The 20,507-nt window shown below is 39.5% G+C and overlaps 1 protein-coding gene across 2 annotated transcripts in view; it reads left to right on the top strand.

The window, feature by feature from the left end:
• Positions 1-11,941, top strand: part of ache (acetylcholinesterase (Yt blood group)) — a 40,375-nt gene extending 28,434 nt beyond the window's left edge. For both annotated transcript variants that reach the window (XM_061912355.1, XM_061912354.1), the window contains 5 exons: positions 735-957; positions 1,032-1,232; positions 1,325-1,514; positions 5,882-6,060; positions 10,453-11,941. In XM_061912355.1, the coding sequence (XP_061768339.1) occupies positions 735-957; positions 1,032-1,232; positions 1,325-1,514; positions 5,882-6,060; positions 10,453-10,574 (915 nt within the window). In that variant the 3' untranslated portion in view covers positions 10,575-11,941. The remainder of the gene's footprint in view (positions 1-734; positions 958-1,031; positions 1,233-1,324; positions 1,515-5,881; positions 6,061-10,452) is intronic.
• Positions 11,942-20,507: the final 8,566 nt, after the last annotated feature.

Genomic DNA, 20,507 nt, shown 5'->3' with positions numbered 1-20,507 from the left:
GACTATTTGTACCCTAATAGCAATATAAAATATAACATATGTAATATTTACATATTATATTAACAGTATATAATATATACTGATGTATTATTTCATTATATTATATTATATTTTTATATCATATATACAATATATAACAAATCCCAATTACCATGTACAATATTAAAGTATATGTATGCAAGAGCTGCAGCAAAAAAAAAAGGGCAGCATTAAATAGAGAGTACATCCAGCAGAAATATTACATTATAAACAAAGAGAGGTAGATAGTATAGAAGCGGTCAAGTAATAGACAGATATTATCTAATAGCTAAACAAGCTACACTACACACCATAGGAGGATATGATAACCACAAGGTAAAGCTCCTGAACGTAAACAAAGGCGGGCGAATTTATACAAATATCGACAATAACGATATCAAGTATAGTATCCGTACACGGTTGATATAAACGGTTTGATTGAAATTTTTTATTATTAAAAAATGTTTTGTTGTTTTTGTTATTGTTTACAAACTCAGGAAGTAAGCAAAAACCAAAGGATTAAAAACACTTCCTTGTTGTATATTCTACATAACCTGCAATCGTGGTGCTTTTTCCAAAATTTTGCATAGATTTTGTTTTACAGACTATCTTCAAGCCGCTTTCTGACCGTCTCCTCAGAATGCACCAATGTGGGAGGTCTTATTTACGTGCTGAAGCCCTCTGCCAGGCCAAATCCCCTTTGATTGCTTCTCCAGGTCCTGCCGTGGTCGTCCATCTTCCGCTTTTCATTCGTCCCCGTGGTGGACGGGGACATCGTACCTGACACTCCGGAGGCCATGCTCAACTCGGGCAATTTCAAAGACACTCAGGTCCTGTTGGGAGTCAACCAGGACGAGGGCACATACTTCCTGCTATATGGCGCTCCGGGCTTCAGTAAGGACAACGACAACCTCATCTCGAGAGAGGACTTCCTGGAAGGTTGAACTTCAGAGAAAGGATTTGCACTTTGGCAGCCCATATCGGATTGTGGCTCAAGTCCCTTTTCTTGCCAGGCGTAAAGCTCAGCGTGCCGCACGCTAACGACATTGGTCTGGAGGCAGTGGTGCTGCAGTACACTGACTGGATGGACGAGAACAACGGCGTGAAGAACCGCGACGCTTTGGATGACATCGTGGGCGACCACAACGTCATCTGCCCTCTGGCCTTGTTTGCTCGCTCCTACGCTCAGCACAATGCGCTTAAGTCCAACGCAGGTCATACACATTTAGAGCTACATTAAGCTGGTTGGCAACAAAAACAATCTCTCTTTCTATCTTTCTCTCTTGCTCTCTCACATACCAAACAGGAGTCTATCTCTACCTATTTGACCACCGAGCTTCCAACCTGCCTTGGCCGGAGTGGATGGGTGTGATCCACGGCTACGAGATTGAGTTTGTCTTCGGTCTTCCCCTGGAGAAGAGATTCAACTACACACAGGAGGAGGAGAAGCTGAGTCGACGCATGATGAGATATTGGGCCAACTTTGCCCGGACCGGGTGAGACGTCAGTTCTAACAAAGTCATCACATTCAGTTCTTCCCAGAGGTCAGGGGGGTTTAAAGTGTGGCCCATAGCAAGGGTTGTCACGATACCAGGATTTCAGTAGTTGACACTGATACCTGTAGCTGTGAATGTTCACGATTTTTGATATGTATCCGATACCGTGAAACCACAAACTCATGTACTTTTAAAAAAAATTAATTGGTTTATTGAAATTAGTTTTAAACTCCTGAGTATTTTAAAATCACTGTGCTTCACCATCTCCTTTTGCACATAATTAAAATTCCAGTACCAGCTGCCAAGCAGTAACTATAAATTTAAAAAAACAGCAGTGGCCTATAGCTTCCCAGTATGTAGACACGAAATGCCAAAGAATAGGCTCATAAATAGCTTTAGTCAATTAGTTTGCAATAAAAAAAGGACAGCTGTAGCGTGGAGCCTTTATTTATATAAAACAAACATACATATTGTTCTCAATATTTTCTCATTATGGTGGTGGCATAATGTCACCATAGGGGTGTAACGGTACGTGTATTTGTATTGAACCGTTTTGGTACGGGGGTTTCGGTTCGGTTCGGAGGTGTACCGAACGAGTTTCCACACGGACATATTAGGTAGCGTACCACACGTTGTGTAAACAATGCAGAGCGAGGCACAACACACGGCATGTTAGCAGCGACCGGGCTAGGACAACATATAAAAGCCAGAGCTGGAAGACCCTCCTGCCTCGTTAACATCTCCCGTTTGGGAACACTTTGGCAGTGCGGTGCGATACAACAATGTAGGACGAAGGTTTGCCGACATTGTTGAGCAGCAGTAGGGTGTGCTTCTGCCAACTACCGCATTTAAGCAGCCTCTCCTCGGTGAGTCAGTCAGGGCTGAAGCAATAGCAAATGTTTTTATAGCAGCAGATTTAAAACCATCCATCCATTTTCTACCGCTTGTCCCGTCCGGGGGTCGCGGGGGGTTTCTGTTTTGCATTAAAAAAATAGATTTTGACCCACTTCTACGGTGGAAGAACAATAATCCCATATATCCTCTTACTGCCAAATTGGGGGGGGTGGGGGGGAGAAAAGTTAATCTGAGGCTGAGTTGACTTGAAACTGTTTAATGTTGCACTTTTTATATGTAAAAGAAAAGTTTTGTCATTTTATTTAATCTGAGTAACAATTTGAGGCAGTTTAATGTTGATTAATGTGGACCCCGACTTAAACAAGTTGAAAAACTTATTGGGATGTTAGCATTCAGTGGTCAATTGTATGGAATATGTACTGTGCAATCTACAAATAAATGTCTCAAATCAATCAATCAATCAAAAAAAGCACTTTATTTGTACAAACCCTGTTTCCATATGAGTTGGGAAATTGTGTTTGATGTAAATATAAACGGAATTCAATGATTTGCACGTCATTTTCAACCCATATTCAGTTGAATATGCTACAAAGACAACATATTTGATGTTCAAACTGATAAATATATATTTTTTGCAAATAATTATACAATTTTAAAATTTGATGCCAGCAACACGTGACAGACGTTGGGAAAGGTGGCAATAAATACTGATAAAGTTGAGAAATTCTCATCAAACACTTATTCCGAACATCCCACAGGTGTACAGGCTAAATGGGAACAGGTGGGTGCCATGATTGGGTATAAAAGCAGCTTCCATGAAATGTTAAGTAATTCACAAACAAGCATGGGGCGAGGGTCACCAATTCGTAAGCAAATTGTCAAACAGTTTTAGAACAACATTTCTCAATGAGCTATTGCAAGGAATTTAGGGATTTTACCATTTACGGTCCGTAAAATCATCAAAAGGTTCAGAAAATCTGGAGAAACTACTGCACGTAAGCGATGATATTACGGACCTTTGAGGGGTGGTACTGCATCATAAACCGACATAAGTGTGTAAAGGATATCACCACATGGGTTCAGGAACACTTCATAAAACCACTGTCAGTAACTACAGTTGGTTGCTACTTCTGTAAGTGCAAGTTAAAACTCTTCTATGCAAAGCAAAACCCATTTATCAACAACACCAAGGAACACCGCTGGCTTCGCTGGGCCCGAGATCATCTAAGATGGATTGATGCAAAGTGGAAAAATGTTCTGTGGTCTGACAAGTCCACACTTCAAATTATATTTGGAAACTGTGGACGTGGTGTCCTCCGGAACAAAGAGGAAAATAACCATCCGGATTGTTATAGGCGCAAAGTTCAAAAGCAAGTATCTGTGATGGTATGGGGGTGTATTAGTGCCCAAGGCATGGATAACTTACACATCTGTGAAGGCACCATTATTGCTGAATGGTCCATACAGGTTTTGGAGCAACATATGTTGTCATCCAAGCAACGTTATGGACGTCTCTGCTTATTTCAGCAAGACAATGCCAAGCCACATGTTACAACAGCGTGGTTTCGTAGTAAAATAGTGCAGGTACTTTCCTGGCCCGCCTGCAGTCCAGAGCTGTCTCCCATCAAAAATGTGTGGCGCATTATGAAGCGTGAATTACGATAACGGAGACCCCGGACTGTTGAACGACAAAAGCTCTACATAAAACAAGAATGAGGAAGAATTCCACTTTCAAAGCTTCAAGAATTAGTTTCCTCAGTTCCCAAACGTTTATTGAGTGTTGTTAAAAGAAAAGGTGATGTAACACAGTGGTGAACATGTCTTTTCCCAACTACTTTGGCACGTGTTGCAGCCATGAAATTCTAAGTTAATTATTATTTGCAAAAAAAATCAAGTTTGAGTTTGAACATAAAATATCTTGTCTTTGTAGTGCATTCAACTGAAGATGGGTTGAAAAGGATTTGCAAATCATTGTATTCCGTTTATATTTACATCTGACACAATTTCCCAACTCATATGGAAACGGGGTTTGTAGAAAGATTTTGTTAAGAAACCATTCTGAGCCTTATCTTATTTAGTTTTTATGTTATATATGTTGACCACATAAACCCTGGCAATGGAACCTGTGTGTTTACAAATTTGGTAAATAAATAACCAAAAATTAATATTTTCTTGTTTTCTTACTGTACCGAAAATGAACCAAACCGTGACCTCTAAACCGAGTTACGTACCGAACCGAAATTTTTGTGTACCGTTACACCTCTATGTCACCGTGTCATTTGTATTGAAGTAGGCTAAGCAAAGTCTAAGATATATACTGTTTGTGTTATTCATAATTAGTATTAACGTTTTAGCTTATTTACATTGTTTTACCTTTTTGCTCTATTTTTCCATTTTTGCTGGTTTCTTTTTTTATTTTATTTCTACAATGTGCCACGAGACCATTAAAAAAAGAGTATTGTTCGGCAAATGGCATTTGGACCAAGCTTTAAACACCACTGGTTTATCTATTTCTCCTGGAAGGCAAAATGTTGCCAAATGGAGTAAAAGTGTCTCTGAGCTGTGTCTTCTTAGCATTTAGGGAAGTGATAAAAGGTTGGGTTGTGGAGTTTTTCTGCAAGTCTTCCACAGCTGTGGTAACGCACATTTCCTGGGCTTGTGGTGGTGGATACTTCGTCTTTAGTGACCGCTTGTGTACATTACCGAAAAAATGCATGACGCAAGACCTCTTTTTCACTTTGAACGCGACCTCATGTAGCTAAATATAACGACAGTCATTAGAGTGCAAACACATAGCCTCTTTACGTTTTATTCTGGCAAAGCAGGTGCGAAAGAGGTGTGTTGTGGTGCACATCTCCTCAGTTTCATTTTAATCTGTTTATGAATGAGGACGAACCGGAAATCTGCTTTTGTGGCAGTCTGTAATAAATAAATAACTATTTGAGAAACACTGGCTCATTTTTCAAGACAGCAGGCCTTCTTCTGCGCTGACTGCTTTGTGCTCATGTGACAAAGGATGCAGGCTTACTGAGCAAAAGGTGTTTGGTACTGGCAATACTGAAAAAAGCAGGCATCGCTATATTTCTTATGTGTTGCTATCAACTTGGTATCGAATGATTGCTTCCCTCAGCTTATTTTCTATTGGCCCTTAACACATTCTAGAAATACAATGGAACACGCTTATGTCGACAACTCGTCGATGACAAGTTTTCCGCCACCTTATTCTAAATTCTATAAAAAGTGCTCTCTGAAAGGGGAACTGCACTTTTTTCAAATTTTGCCTATCTTCACAATCCTTAGGTAAGACAAACACACGTTTTTTTGTCCATCTGTGTTGGCTCTGCGATGAGTTGGCGACTTGTCCAGGGTGTAGCCCGCCTTCCGCCCGAATGCAGCTGAGATAGGCTCCAGCACCCCCTGCGATCCTGAACGGGACAATTCATGCAGTACTTTATAGGAGAGATGACGCTTCAACATTATTCCTCCCCCTGTGTGTCTTTTTCTATGCCCAGCAACCCCAACATGAACGTGGATGGCACCGTGGAGAACAGGAAGCGTTGGCCTCAGTTCTCCGTCAGCGAGAAAAAATACGTGGGTATCAACACGGAGCCCATGAAGGTCCACAAGGGTCTCCGAAACCAGATGTGTGCGTTCTGGAACCACTTCCTGCCACGCCTCCTCAACATCACCGGTAAAAATATGAAAACTTCTCAAACACAGCATTGTTGTAAGAAGTTATGAATTATTATAAGGTTGCACATTTATAATAATTTTTAACAATTATTTTTCTTAAAGGCTCAATGGGGCTGTAATAGAGTATTGAAAGTGTGTGTATCCATGATGGAATTTATTTAAATGTACTTTTAGTAAGCCTTCGTGGGAGCACAAAGTCTTGCGTATCCATCATTTTCCGCTCAACCAGGGTCGGGTGGCGGAGGCAGCAGCCTAAGTAGAGCAGCCCAGACGTCCCCCTCCCGAGCCGCTTTGTCCAGCTCCTCCCGAGGGATCGATCCCAAAGCCTTCCCAAGCCAGCTGGGATGCAAAGGGCCTGATTAACTAAAGGTTCACATTTACTAAAACACGTGCAAACCTGATAGCACACGCAAAGCTGATCTACTAAACGTGGATTGTGTCTGTTAAGTGAGCAGAATAAGGCATGCCATCCATTTTGCGTCGCTGTCTTCATTAATATGCAAAATATTTGCTGATCATCAAAAGCCCACAATACTGGGAGGAGAAAATACAAATTTTATTATACATTTTGTTAGATGTGATATGTTAGCATTCAACATCGTTTTGCGAGCCCTATTTGGCGTTTTATTTAGCATGTGTCAAAAAGACATGCAAACTGACACTTCCACACACGGCTGCAGGGTCGGTGCTCGCGCTGCACTGGCAGCCGAACAGACGGGAAACCTCCCTCCTCCATATGTGTGTGTCAACATTTCATTGGACGGTCAGAAGTAAAAATACTAGACATATTGTCAATTCAGCAATTTCATTTTATAATTTCATAGCTGCTGGATGACTTAAGGGGCTGAAAAGACGTCTTTCATTATATATTTTATTGCGTTTTAGTCATTCTAGACGCACAAATGCGCTGGTGATGTGATCCACAGCCTCGTGCACTGAATGTGAAAGTGAAAGAAAAGTGTTAGGAAGTGCCCAGATGTTTGTGTTGTCGACATTGCGGATCAGAAAAGTTGTTACAGATTATAGAAGTTTCCTGCTGGTTCAACACATGGCACACATGTAGGAAAGGGGCATAACATGAATGTGCAGAAAATGATAGTCTGTGTTAAAAGCCCTGTATACACACAAAATCCCTACTTAAATAGGACCGTCTGGACCACTTTTTAATTACACTTGCATTGTTAGTAGATGACATGCAACACGCCCATTTATCGTACATTTATTTTTTGCATACACTGTCTAGTGTGTGGTATTTGGACAAAGTATTTGGATTACGCCCATAATCTCTCCAACGTGTCCTGGGTCTTCCTTGTGGCCTCTCAGGGGGAAACTTGGTAGAAACACGGCACGCTGCTAAACCTGAACCTAGTTTTACTAGAACAATCGATAAAGTTAATATACTCAGCTTGTCCTCCTTCTCCCTCTTTATCTACTTTCTCTTGTAATTCAAATATTAATTACATTTGTTTTGTTGCATTTGAAGTGATTGTAATGTTGGTCATAGAGGTAATGATTATTATTATTCATTATCAATAGTGTTATTTTTTTTGCTCCATTTGCAGTGCTACTTCATGAATTAGTTGCTTGTTAGAAATGTTGGTATTATATTTGTTTATATTGTGTTTGCTGATATTGTTCTGTTGTTGGCTGTCTTCCTGTCTTATCCCCCTCTTGTACCCACAATTTATTGCCCGGTCTTCTTTTTTTTCTTCTTCCTATCACTTCATGCTCTGGTCAGACTGCACCAAAATTTAAATACATCCATTTAATAAAGTCAAAAACTAATAAGGCAACAAGAGAAGTATCCCACACTTCTCTTTTATAAATCAATTCTGTAGAGCAGATATAATCATCTACATCAGGGGTTTCAAAGTCAAGGCCAAGAATGAATGATCTATGGCCCCCGGGCTGATATTTGAATAGTATTAGAACCAGCCAGCAGGCCACAACCACCTGCTGCTGTTTTGCACACACCAATACTCCATCAGTGTTGGCACTAGGAATTTTCAAAAGGGAACCCATCAAGTCATAAAAATGGGGTCCCACAGAAAATTTTGGGGGCCCTACTTTTGTGTAACCGTTTTGAAAACAAATGATAAATGTATGCATTATCCTGGTATATCTCACATTCTATATTGTGTTTTGGAAAAAAGTTGTCATAAACGTTACTTAATTTATGAAAAAATAATACAAAAGAAAAAAAATGCAATGCATATGTAAATGTATTCAGTTATAAACATTTATTCACTTTCTTCTTTCCTTCATCGATCTAAACTTTACCACTGCCAGTGTTTTTTTCTATATTTTTATTGTACTATTTTTGGCCAAAGTAAGACATACAAAACAATCTGAAGTTGTGTTTATGTTTTAGTTTTAACGCCATGATTTTAATAGTCCAGCCCGTGCTAAGCTAAAATGAGTTTTACACCCATGATCACTGGATTGGTTCGCAGCCGAGTGTGAAGCGATTGGGATGTGAACCAGCACCTTCAAGTCCGAGTCCATGGTTCTCGCGCTTTAAAAGGGTGGAGTGCCATCTCCGGCTCACACACCAGTTTAAGTACCTCTGAGTCTTGTTCACCAGTGGGGGAAGAGTGGATCGTGAGATCGACCGGCGGATCGGTGCGGCGTCTTCAGTAATGCGGACGTTGTACTGTATCGATCCGTTGTGGTGAAGAAGGAGCTGATCCGGAAGGCAACGCTCTCAATTTACCGGTCGATCTCCGTTCTATGGTCATGAGCTTTGGGTTATGACCGAAAGGACAAGATCACGGGTACAAACGGCCGAAATGAGTTTCCTCCGCCGAGTGGCGGGGCTCTCCCTTAGAGATAGGGTGAGAAGCTCTTTCATCCGGGAGGAGCTGAAACTAAAGCCACTGCTCCTTCACATCCAGATAAGGTGGTTTGGATGCCACACGAACGATTCCCTAGGGAGGTGTTTCGGGCACATCCGAACGGTAGGAGGCCACGGGGAAGACCCAGGACACGTTGGGAAGACTTTATCTCCCGGCTGGCCTGGGAACGCCTTGGGTATCCCCCAGGAGGAGTTGGACGAAATGGTTGGGGAGAGGGAAGTCTGGGCTTCCCTGTTTAGGCTGCTGCCCCCGTGACCCGACCTCGGATAAGCGGAAGAAGATGGATGGATGGATGGATGGATTAGATCAGTGGTTCCCAAAGTGGGCGGTACCGCCCCCCTGGGGGCGGTGGAAAGATCTGGGGGGGCGGTGAGGAAGAAGGGGGCGGTAGGGGGGCGGCAGTCCGAAGTCGAAGTCAGAAGTTCGAACGTTTGTTTGACGATTTGTACACAACACGTGCAGCAGGACGAGTCAGTGGACGACGCATCAGGGTCCGGTTACCACACGCCGCTCTGGCCCAGTCAGATCCGACAGCATAGACTACAAAAGCAAAAGCTCAGGTTTGTAATTTCAAGCTTGTAATGTTCAGAATTTTCAAAAAGTCATATCAAGATTTTTGGTTACAAAAAAAAATCTCTGACTGCTATCAAGTGCTGTGGAACAAGGTCAAGATGTACTTTATTGACTTCCCAACATCATATTTAGTAGAACGGGGCTTCAGTGCAGTCGCCTTGCTTCTTTCCAAGCAAAGAAACCGACTGAAAATTACTGGCCGCGGGGATCTACGACTTCTTCTTAGTGAGTTCCAGCCTGATGTTGTCCATCCCATTAATATTACGTGTGAGACAATGAAGGTTACTGGTGGAATGTTTATTTACCATTCTATGTTGCTGAAACAGTTAAAACTGCTAAAAAATAAATTGGTTTACTAAATTGGGTTTTATTTGTGAAATACACATTTGTGTTTAACCTTTCTCTTTTCAAATTGCAGCATACCAAATATCAAGAAAGAGGTGTTTGTTTCCATATGTGTCTGTGGGGGGGTGCGGGGGGCTAGGAATTCACTGGGGAGCCAAGGGGCCGCCAGCCTGCAAAAGTTTGGGAACCATTGGATTAGATCAACAATATGATTTGCCTGAGTGTCTGAACAGGACATGTTTAAAAAAGGTAGCAGCTCACAGAGGAGGTTTTGTGCATCTGCTGCTTTAATGTTAATAAGCTGTGTTTGTCAACATGTGTCTGCGACACTGTGGGGCTACAAAAAGCAGTATTGTGCAGATGACTGCACTTTTTAGATATACATTGTAACTCTGCCCTTATCCAAAGTGAGGCACTATTATTCACAAGGAGGTGACATCAAGGAGTGTACAGTGGTAACATGTGTCCATGACCATGGATGTTTTTCCCTTCATAACATCATGAAAAGCCCACAATTATGGTTTTAATGCCTCTTTTTTCAAAAGTTAAATTTTCCCGCATTTGGCACTGATTATAAGATTATTAAAAAGTCCATTGTGTGACTTTTGCGCCTACAGACAACATCGACGAAGCCGAACGCCAGTGGAAGGTGGAGTTCCACCGCTGGTCCTCCTACATGATGCACTGGAAGAGCCAGTTCGACCACTACAGCAAACAAGACCGCTGCACCGACCTCTGAAAGCTCCCACGTCGGGTGGGGGGTTGGATGGTGCGGGGTGGTTGGCAGGGGACATGACAGGCGAGACGAGCGCATTTCCTCCATAGCCGCCCTCCATTTTATTCCTGACAAAACCAACGCCCTATTTATTTTTTAGGATTTTTTTTTTTATTATTTAAGACTATTTATATAGAAATATATGTGTGTTTGTGTGTGTGTGTGTTTGTTTTGTGGTGACACTGCCGCTTTATGTTTATGTTAACATATCAGGGTTTTCTTTTCGGTGGAATGGTCCACTTTGACGCCCCTTCGCTCCTGTAAGCACTTTAGTCCACTTTGCTGTCCTTGTGGTGGCCATCTTGCTTCTTTTTGTGACAAAGTCCTTCAAATCCAAGTCCCTGATCATCTAACGCACGTATTTGCCATTTAGTTTTTTTTTTACGTGCGTTGGACCTCCTCCACCATCCAGTTGCCCACAGCCGCGCTGTCCTCGCGTCCCCTTCCTTCACCTCTAATCAGCATCCTTCCTGACTCGCTCCATCCTCACACTGTCCTTCATCCAACGCTCCTCTCTCTCCTTTCTCGTTAGCCTAATGGAGGCCGAGTAATTCACTCAGCAGCAGGGTAATGTGACAGGGCGCTGGCTCAGCCTCTGGCGCAGAGCGATGAATGGCTGGAACATGGAGGTGGGGAGGCAGTGAGAGGAGGCGAAGAATGAAAAGACCTTATGTAACACAGAAGAAGAAAAGAATATCAGGGTGGATGCTTTGTGGTAAATTAATTTGTTTACACATGAATGACCTTTGACCCCAGGTGGATCGGTAACGGCATGTTCCTGTCTTCTCCCCCATCGTGTGTAGTCTGGCTTGAAGCGCATCTAAACTAGGATTGTGGCTGATGTGAGAACGCATGTGAGAAGGAGCGCTCCTAAAGCGTCCCCTCTTTTGGCGGGAAGGCCTAGCTAAGCCCCGCCCACCCCCAGTGCATGACCCCCCTCCTCCAGGCAGTGTCCCCTCAAATAACTCAAGACTGTTTAGGGTTGGGTTTTTTAGGTACAAATTTGTACTTTTCTTGAAGACAACTTCCAGCTCCAATGTCAGCTAGGTTTGATGTTAGCAATAACGTGGCTCAAGTCATATGTGATATTTCAATGCAGTGAAAGGTGATGATGACGCAATGATGTTGGATTAAGGCTGTGTTTTAAAAGCAATATCATTATGAGTATAAACTTTCAAAAAAGATTGCCATAAAACTTTATTTTTTGTTCTTATACTTCACTTGTACTGTAAATGTTGAGGCTTCTGTCGCTTCCCAGTGCGTGTCTCGTGTAACTTGAATGCTGACCTGCAACACAGAATAAAGACACCCAGCTGCTTCCTTTCCGTCCATTCTGATGTCTCATTTGGGCCTCATAAATAGTGTTTGTTGTTCATTATGGACATGCTTTACAAAGTTATATTTACACTAAAAGGAGTAGGAAGAAGCATATCTTATTTAGTTCTACTGCTTCTCCATTTTGACCATTCATTGCTGTGCTGAACATGTACCATCTTAGCAATTTTCTCATACAAAAAAAGGGGGGGGAATGTGTAATAGGAAATTACATTTTTTTAGAAAGCTTATTTAATAATATAAGGTCAGAAACATTGTGCACGATATAAACGATACCTTAATTAAATAATGAACAAATATCGAAGAAACGGAAAGGTACTCAATAGTAAAAATGTATGTATGTATATATGTATAGATATATATGCATATGTATGTATATATATGTATATGTGTATATATATTTATATGTATGTAAGTGTATTTATATGTGTGTATTTATATGTATGTATGTGTTTGTATACGTGTGTGTGTGTGTGTGTGTGTATATATATATATATATATATATATATATATATATATATATTACATTTATATGTGCATGTATGTATATATGTGTGTATATATTTATATGTATGTAAGTGTATATATGTGTGTGTATTTATATGTATGTATGTGTTTATATACATGTGTGTGTGTGTGTGTATATATATATATATATATATATGTGTGTATATATATATATATATTACATTTATATGTGCATGTATGTATATATGTGTGTATATATTTATATGTATGTAAGTGTGTATATACATGTGTCTGTGTGTATATATATATATATATATATGTGTGTGTATATATGTATGTGTGTATATATATATATATATTACATTTATATGTGCATGTATGTATATATGTGTGTATATTTATATATATATATGTGTGTATATATATATATATATATATATACACACATACATCCAGATATGTGTATCCATCTTTATAAATATTTATATACACACATACATATATATATGTACACATATATACGTATATATATATACACACATAAACATACGTATGTATGTGTGTGTGTATATATATATATATATATATATATATATATATATATATATATATACACACACATAAACATACATATGTATGTGCGTGTATATATATATTCACATATATGTTGCGACAGATCTCCTGCCGTCCTGGTGTGGGTTACAGTGACACTCGGTACATGACATGTTGTAGCAGGTTTGACTTATGTTTATTCTTTCAACAAACATGTTATTTCCAGCGTGCGGGCTCTTCATGCTGGTCGCAGCACACCTTTCGGTGTCCGGCGTCTGCGTCTGCTGCGGGGGCTCATCTCGCTCGTCGTACTTGTGGTTTTAGTTCGCCGTGGATTTCTCGCCTACTTCTGCCACGATTGCTCCTCCCTCGCCCTTTTTATGCTGCAGCAGAAGATGTAATGATTGAGCGCAGGTGTGTGGTGTACGCACCTGACGCTGATGGCTGCAGTGTCGCTCCAGGCGTGCCCCACCTCCTGGCCGCCATCTTGGTCAGGACTACCATCTCTCAGCCCGCTGTCGGCTCATCGGCTCCGTCTCTCCACAATGTATATATATAAAATGTATACCTGTGTGTGTGTGTGTATATATATATATATATATATATATATATATATATATATATATATATATATATATATATATATAGCGTGTATGTATATGACTTCTTAAATATGTTGCAAACTAACAAACTGACATAAAAACCTAAAAGTATAAATAAAATAGCCATGTCTGTACATGTTTGTTTCATATATCTGTTGTGTCCAAACAGGCTGCAAGATAATGAGGTTAATTTAATTGTCTTCATTACGAAAACTTTTTTTTTACACCAAATCTATGTAACTGGTTTTAGAATTTTGTGAACAGAATTTTTTTTTACAAAAAATTATGCTGATTGAAACTTTCAGCTTAATATGATGTAAAAGAAATTCAAATCACAAAATTAAAACAAAAAAAAACTAATCAGATGAATTCAGTGTTTAAAAAAAAAACTTTGACCCTCAATTCCAATCACTCGTTCCTTTTCTAAAAAAAAAAAAAAAAAATCCTGAGAGTTACATCAAAATCCATCCGTAACCTTTTGAGATTTGTGGCTGAGCAACCTCAGCGGTGACATGTACTTTCCTGCTGGAGGAACGATCAAGAGCACAGCGCTGCTGCTCTCTAGCGGTTCTAAGGTGTAGTTGCAGCACTGATTATCGTTTACATATCGTGGGTGCTGGAGCCTATCCCAGCTGCATTCGGGCGGAAGGCGATGTACACCCTGGACAAGTCGCGGCAATAGACAATATTCACACACTAAAGGGACAAGCGGTATAAATTAGGTGAATATGCATACAAAACATAGTTGAAAATAGACTTCTTGTTTGAAATCCTTTATACTCTGAACTAAATCTTTAGCAGTGACACAGTTACTGAGAGACTTCAATTTGGCCAGAAGAAGCGCTTCCAAAAGGGACAAGCGGTGGTAAATGGATGGCTTAGCATAATGTAGAAAAAAACTATGGTCACAGTGGAAATTCAGTATGGACATTGTTTTGTTTCCAGTGAAAACATATGTGAGACAGTCATTTGATTTTTCAAAAAAACGTATTTAATGACATCAGGTGGACATCAGCTAATGACAGACACCCGGTGGATGTTTCTTCTTCGCTATAAAAAATATATATATATATATGTATACACTATATGTATATATGTGTATATATTTGTGAATTAGTGAATTGTATTTATATAGCGCTTTTCTCAAGTGACTCAAAGCGCTTTACATAGTGACACCCAATATCTAAGTTACATTTAAACCACTGTGGGTGGCACTGGGAGCAGGTGGGTAAAGTGTCTTGCCCAAGGACACAACGGCAGTAACTAGGATGGCACAAGCGGGAATCGAACCTGCTGGCACGGCCACTCTACCAACCGAGCTATGCAGCCCCACACACATATATATATATATATATATATATATATATATATATATATATATATATATATGTATATGTATATACATATGTGTGTGTATATATATATATATATATGTATATATATATATGTATGTATATATATATATATATATATATATATATATATATATATATGTTTGTTTGTTTTTACAACCCCCTGGCGCTATTTTGTACTGTTTTTGTACTGTGTTGTACTTTTTTGTACTTGTTTTGATTATTGTTTCTCGACCGTTTGTAAATGTTGAAATTTATAAATAACGGTTAAAACAAACATTAGCTTTCTTAAAAGGCGCTAATTGATGCCGCCATCTTGGCTACTTTGCGTGTTTATGTGACAGGGACAGCAAATGTTGCCAAGCGTCTGTTGAAACACGGAATCATCCCCTATTTTGAAACAAAAATAGGTGTTTTGATTGCTTGATTGAAACTTTTATTAGTAGATTGCACAGTACAGTACAAATTCCGTACAATTGAATGGTAACACCCGAATAAGTTCTCCAACTTGTTTAAATTGGGGTCCACATTAATCAATTCATGGTAGTGAATTTTGTATTGAGCCGTGAAGAAACACGCTTTGTCCTGTATTTTTTGATTTACCGTAATGAATTGTTTTTCTTTTAAAAAGGAACATTTGGGGAAGTCCGGAGATAGTTTTTGTCTGAGCTACATGTGGTTATATGTCAGTAGTATTGCTATCTCACTTTTTTTAAACAATTTTGCTCTCTTTTTGTCGGTATCTTGTCCTCAAAACATTAGTTGTGTATTTAACGTATTAAACAGAGACTTGTCCAGCTTTATGATAGTGTCTTCCAACAGATAGCTAGCTAGATAGCGCAGTGTTATTTATCTATATGTTGAGCAGTCATACCACAAGAGGGCGCTGTGCTGTAACACTTCATATGTATGTACACTTGTGAAGTGCATTGAAGTAAACAGGAAACAAACCTTCTGCAGTGATTCCTCCTGTCTATCCAGAGATTACCCTCAAAATGTATAACAGAGTATTTACGTCAAATCTTAGTATATTTTATAAGTGTTCAATTCAAACATTATACTTTATCATACCAACTTTATTTATAAAGCAATATACAACAACCACAGATTAAAACAAAGGGCTATAAACCCAAATATGGAAAACTAAAGCAGGGTTCCGAAACCCAAAATGTTGAAATCGCCATATTGGACCAAAAATACATTAAAAAAATCTGTCTGGAGCTGCAAAAAATCAAAAGCCTCATATAAGTGTTATAATGAAGGCAACACATGATGTAAATGTCTAGATTAGCTATATTAGCCTACTATCAAAGGCTGACGCAAATATTTGTTGAGAGTGGCCGTGCGCAACCTGAGGCTCCCTGGTTCAATCCCCACCTAGTACCAACCTCGTCACGTCCGTTGTGTCCTTGAGCAAGACACTTCACCCTTGCTCCTGATGGGTGCTGGTTAGCGCCTTGCATGGCAGCTCCCTCCATCAGTGTGTGAATGTGTGTGTGAATGGGTAAATGTGGAAGTAGTGTCAAAGCGCTTTGAGTACCTTGAAGGAGAAAAGCGCTATACAAGTACAACCCATTTATCATTTATCATTTTTGCAATATTGGAAATCATTAGTAAAATAGAGGCTTCTCAGAGGATGTGATAAGTTCTGAAAATTACTGGCTCAGAATGGTCAACGGTACAGACGTGTGTCCAAGTTAAAGGAAACGGCAGACTGTCTTCTTCTAGTGGATTTATTACAATCTTTGCAAGCTGGGTAACGTTTGCTGTAGTCTGGAACAACCCGGCACACAAACAACTATGAGAAATGCAGCCAATATTACATACAGATAATGTGTCATGAGACATGCACATGTAAATTAAATACACAGAGGACATAAGTAAAGGAAATTAAACGAGCTCAAATATACCTACAAATGAGGCATAATGATGCAATATGTACATACAGCTAGCCTATTTAGTATGTTAGCACCGATTAGCTTGCAGTCATGGATTGACCACATATGCCTCATAAGCACTCCAGCAAATCAATAAAATTAACAAAGCTCACTTTTGTGTATTCACGCACAGCATAAACCGTTTGGTGGACAAAATGAGACAAAGAAGGAGTGGCATAAAACACGTCTTTCTGTGGCAGCATCGTAGAAAGTTGTACATGTAAACAAACTACAATGAGTTCAAGGTTCGCTGAACTTAGTAGGACAATAGGGTGTTGCCAAATACTCTCATCAGAGAAGCACAAATAACATAAATAGTGAGATTTCAAAAATATTAGGAAGCTTTGAGTCATGCTTGTTCTCCTACGGAAAATATATTAAAACAAATATATATATAAACAAATATAAAATATATTTTTTCCATTTTCACACAAAGAGGTCCAGTCAGCCACTAGGGCGGTGCTAAAGAGCCGTGGGTTGCTGCTGACCCCCGAACTAAAAGAAAGTATACAGCAAAAACACATAAAAAATATTGTTTGTATGAGCAAAAGTGAAAAACACTTGTGAATAATTGAAGTAGTTGGATGAATAATGATAAAAATGTAACAGTGAGTCATGATACAATCAAATGAGTGACCAAACAGGGGCGTAAAGGTGGAGCAGGAGCATGAAAAGATTTAAAAATACATAAAATTATTTTCAAGTGAACTCTAAAAGGCACAGGCAGCTAATAAAATGAGATTAAAAAAGGAGTTGTGTTCTCTTACTTAGGCTAGTTAAAAGTTGTGCTGCAGCATTTTGGACAGGTGAGGGACCACTGTCTCAGTCCAAAATAAATTGAAATTGGATGGATGGACAGATGTAATGAAGGCATGGATTACTGTCCCAAAATGATGCTGCTGCAAAAATAAAAGTTTTAACCTTTGCCAGCTGCCATGGATGGCGTACCAGTTTAAAATCCCTATCCAGGCAAAAAGTCAGGTTAGTGACTGTGGGCTCCACATGCACTGTGATCAACAGGGGGTGACTCACAGGAGCTCATGGGTCCAAAAACAATCACTCATTGAAGTTTGAAAATGTACAGCCATCCACAATTTAAGAAGTGGTTGCATGAAGAGGCATGTTTCTTCTTTAAATAGACGTGGAAGGAGATATAGCCTTCTCAGGGTTGAACCCAGTAAAGCAGGCCTGGGCAATTATTTTGACTCGGGGGCCACATTTAAAGAAAAAAAAATGTCTGGGGGCCGGTATATCTATTTTTAGGAACACTAATACAGAACCTCACAATAATGTCTGATTGAATGCTAAAAACGTTATGACAGACCGCCTTAAAAACGTAATGGAATTTTAACTTGTTCTAAGAATGATAAAACACTGAATATTGACAAAATATGAAAGTCACATCCCGTTTCGATCGACATATTTTACAACCGAGTGCAACGCGACAAAAATTCAACAAAATATGAACGCGAAAGGTACAAAATAAACACACCTACAATCTGATATATCTGAGACATCACTAAGCTTTAGAAATTTGTTGTGAAAATCTCCTTCAGCAGTCTGTGGAAACGTTTCCCACCCACACTGCTCAATGCCTCGTCTGAGCTGCTGTGATGTAGATTACCATAGTAACTAATTAGATGACCATAGTAACTAATAAGATTATCATAGTAACTAATTAGATTACCATAGTAACTAATAAGATTACCATAGTCACTAATTAGATCACCATAGTAACTGGTATATCATGCAAAAGCGCAGATTCCAACCATTGAAATACTTTGTATAGTTGAAGATTTACGGTCATTAGAAAACATCCCAGCACATTATACTGACAGCTACACTTTCTATCTTAAGAGCCCAAAAAAAAGTATTTGGGAATGACCGGCGGGCCTTAATTTCCCCAGGTCTGCAGTAAAGGGACAAAAGAAGTGGTCCTAATATTGAGCCCTGTGGGACCCCCGCTTAACAGAGGAGCACCAGGGGATTTCAAACCTGTCAGATTAAAATAGAAAAAGGACTTGAAGCAGTGCCATACAGGTCATATATCTGTAAGAAGCCAACTAAACACTGTATTCACTGCTGTTGGATCAAGTCCAGTACAGGATTATATGTTCACCCCAATCAGTTGCTAGGAGGATGTCAATAAAAAAAGCCTTAAATATGCTTGAAGAATAGACTTTTGAAAGCGAGAGGCACATTCATCAGACTTGGAAAGATCTGGCGCTCCAACAGCATCACAAGAAGAACAAAACTAAAACTGTACAAGACACTAGTAGTAGCAGTGTTACCATACAAGTGTGAAACGTGGAAAATGAACAGAGGGGATTACAGAGCGGTTGACTTATTCCATAACGAATGCTTACGAAGAATACTCAAAGTCTGCTGGCAAGATCACATCAGTACTGAAGAACTGCTGAAAAGAGCGAATATGAAGCCACTCAGTGAGGATGTAAAACTACGAAGATGGAAGATTTAATAAACTCTGCTTCTTCCTACTCCTTGTCGGTAATGTCGTAGTGATAAATTGTAAATATGTGAAGTCCCATATTGTTATTGTACCCTATGCATTTCGAAACAAATAATAACATAATAACAGGTGGCCTTGTGGTTCGAGTGTCCACCCTGAGACTGAAGGGTCGTGAGTTCAAACTCGGTCGAGTCATACCAAAGACTATAAAAATGGGTCTCATTGCCTCCCTGCTTGGCACTCAGAATAAAAGGTTGGAATTGGGGGTTAAATCACCAAAATGAATCCTGGGCATGGCCATCACTGCTGCTCACTGCTCCCCTCACCTCCTAGGGGGTGGAACAAGGGGATGGGTCAAATGCAGAGGATAAGTTCACCACACCTAGTGTGTGTGTGACTATTGTTAGGACTTTAACTTTTACTTTTAACGTTATCAGTGTTGCCAGATTGGAAATGACAAATCATAGAACAGGAAGCGTAAGATTTTTTTTTTTTTTTTTTTTTTTTTTTTTAAGAACATTAGCGTATACACACGATTTGACGTTGCCTTGGACCACCTGCAGCATTAAAACTACCAGGCAAAACAGCACCCCCACTTGGCTGAAAAGGGGCATGCAAGTGTAGGAAGTATCCTTCGACTTAGACTTAGACTTTCTTTTTATTGTCATCCTGTTTTTGTTTGCTAAAATTAATGTATTTAATGGGTCGAATTATCGTATGTTATATTTAACTGTTTGTTCGTCCATCGTCATGATAATTATAGTGCGTCGCAATGCTTTTTGTCACTTAGTTCCGTGGTCCCCAACCACCAGGCTGCGGCCCGGTACCAGTCCGTGGACCGATTGGTGCCGGGCCGCACAAGAAAAAAAATAATAAATAAATAAAAAAAAAAAAAAAATTAAAAAAAATATATATATATATATTTTTTTTTATTTTTTATTTTTTATTTTTTATTATTAAATCAACGTAAAAAACCACAATATATATCACAATATAATATATATCACAATATATATCAATATAGATCAATACAGTCTGCAGGGATACAGTCCGTAAGCACACATGATTGTATTTATTTATGAAAAAAACTAATAAATAAAAATAAACATCCCCAATCCCCCCCCCCCCCCCCCCCGACTTAGTTGACCCTACATAAACCAGTGCCCCTAGCATTTTGACAG

The sequence above is a fragment of the Nerophis ophidion genome, linkage group LG10 (genome assembly GCF_033978795.1).
Source record: "Nerophis ophidion isolate RoL-2023_Sa linkage group LG10, RoL_Noph_v1.0, whole genome shotgun sequence".
Classification (NCBI taxonomy): Eukaryota; Metazoa; Chordata; class Actinopteri; order Syngnathiformes; family Syngnathidae; genus Nerophis; species Nerophis ophidion.
The sequence above is the reverse complement of the archived record's forward strand: the minus strand, read 5'-3'. Positions and strand labels throughout refer to the sequence as shown.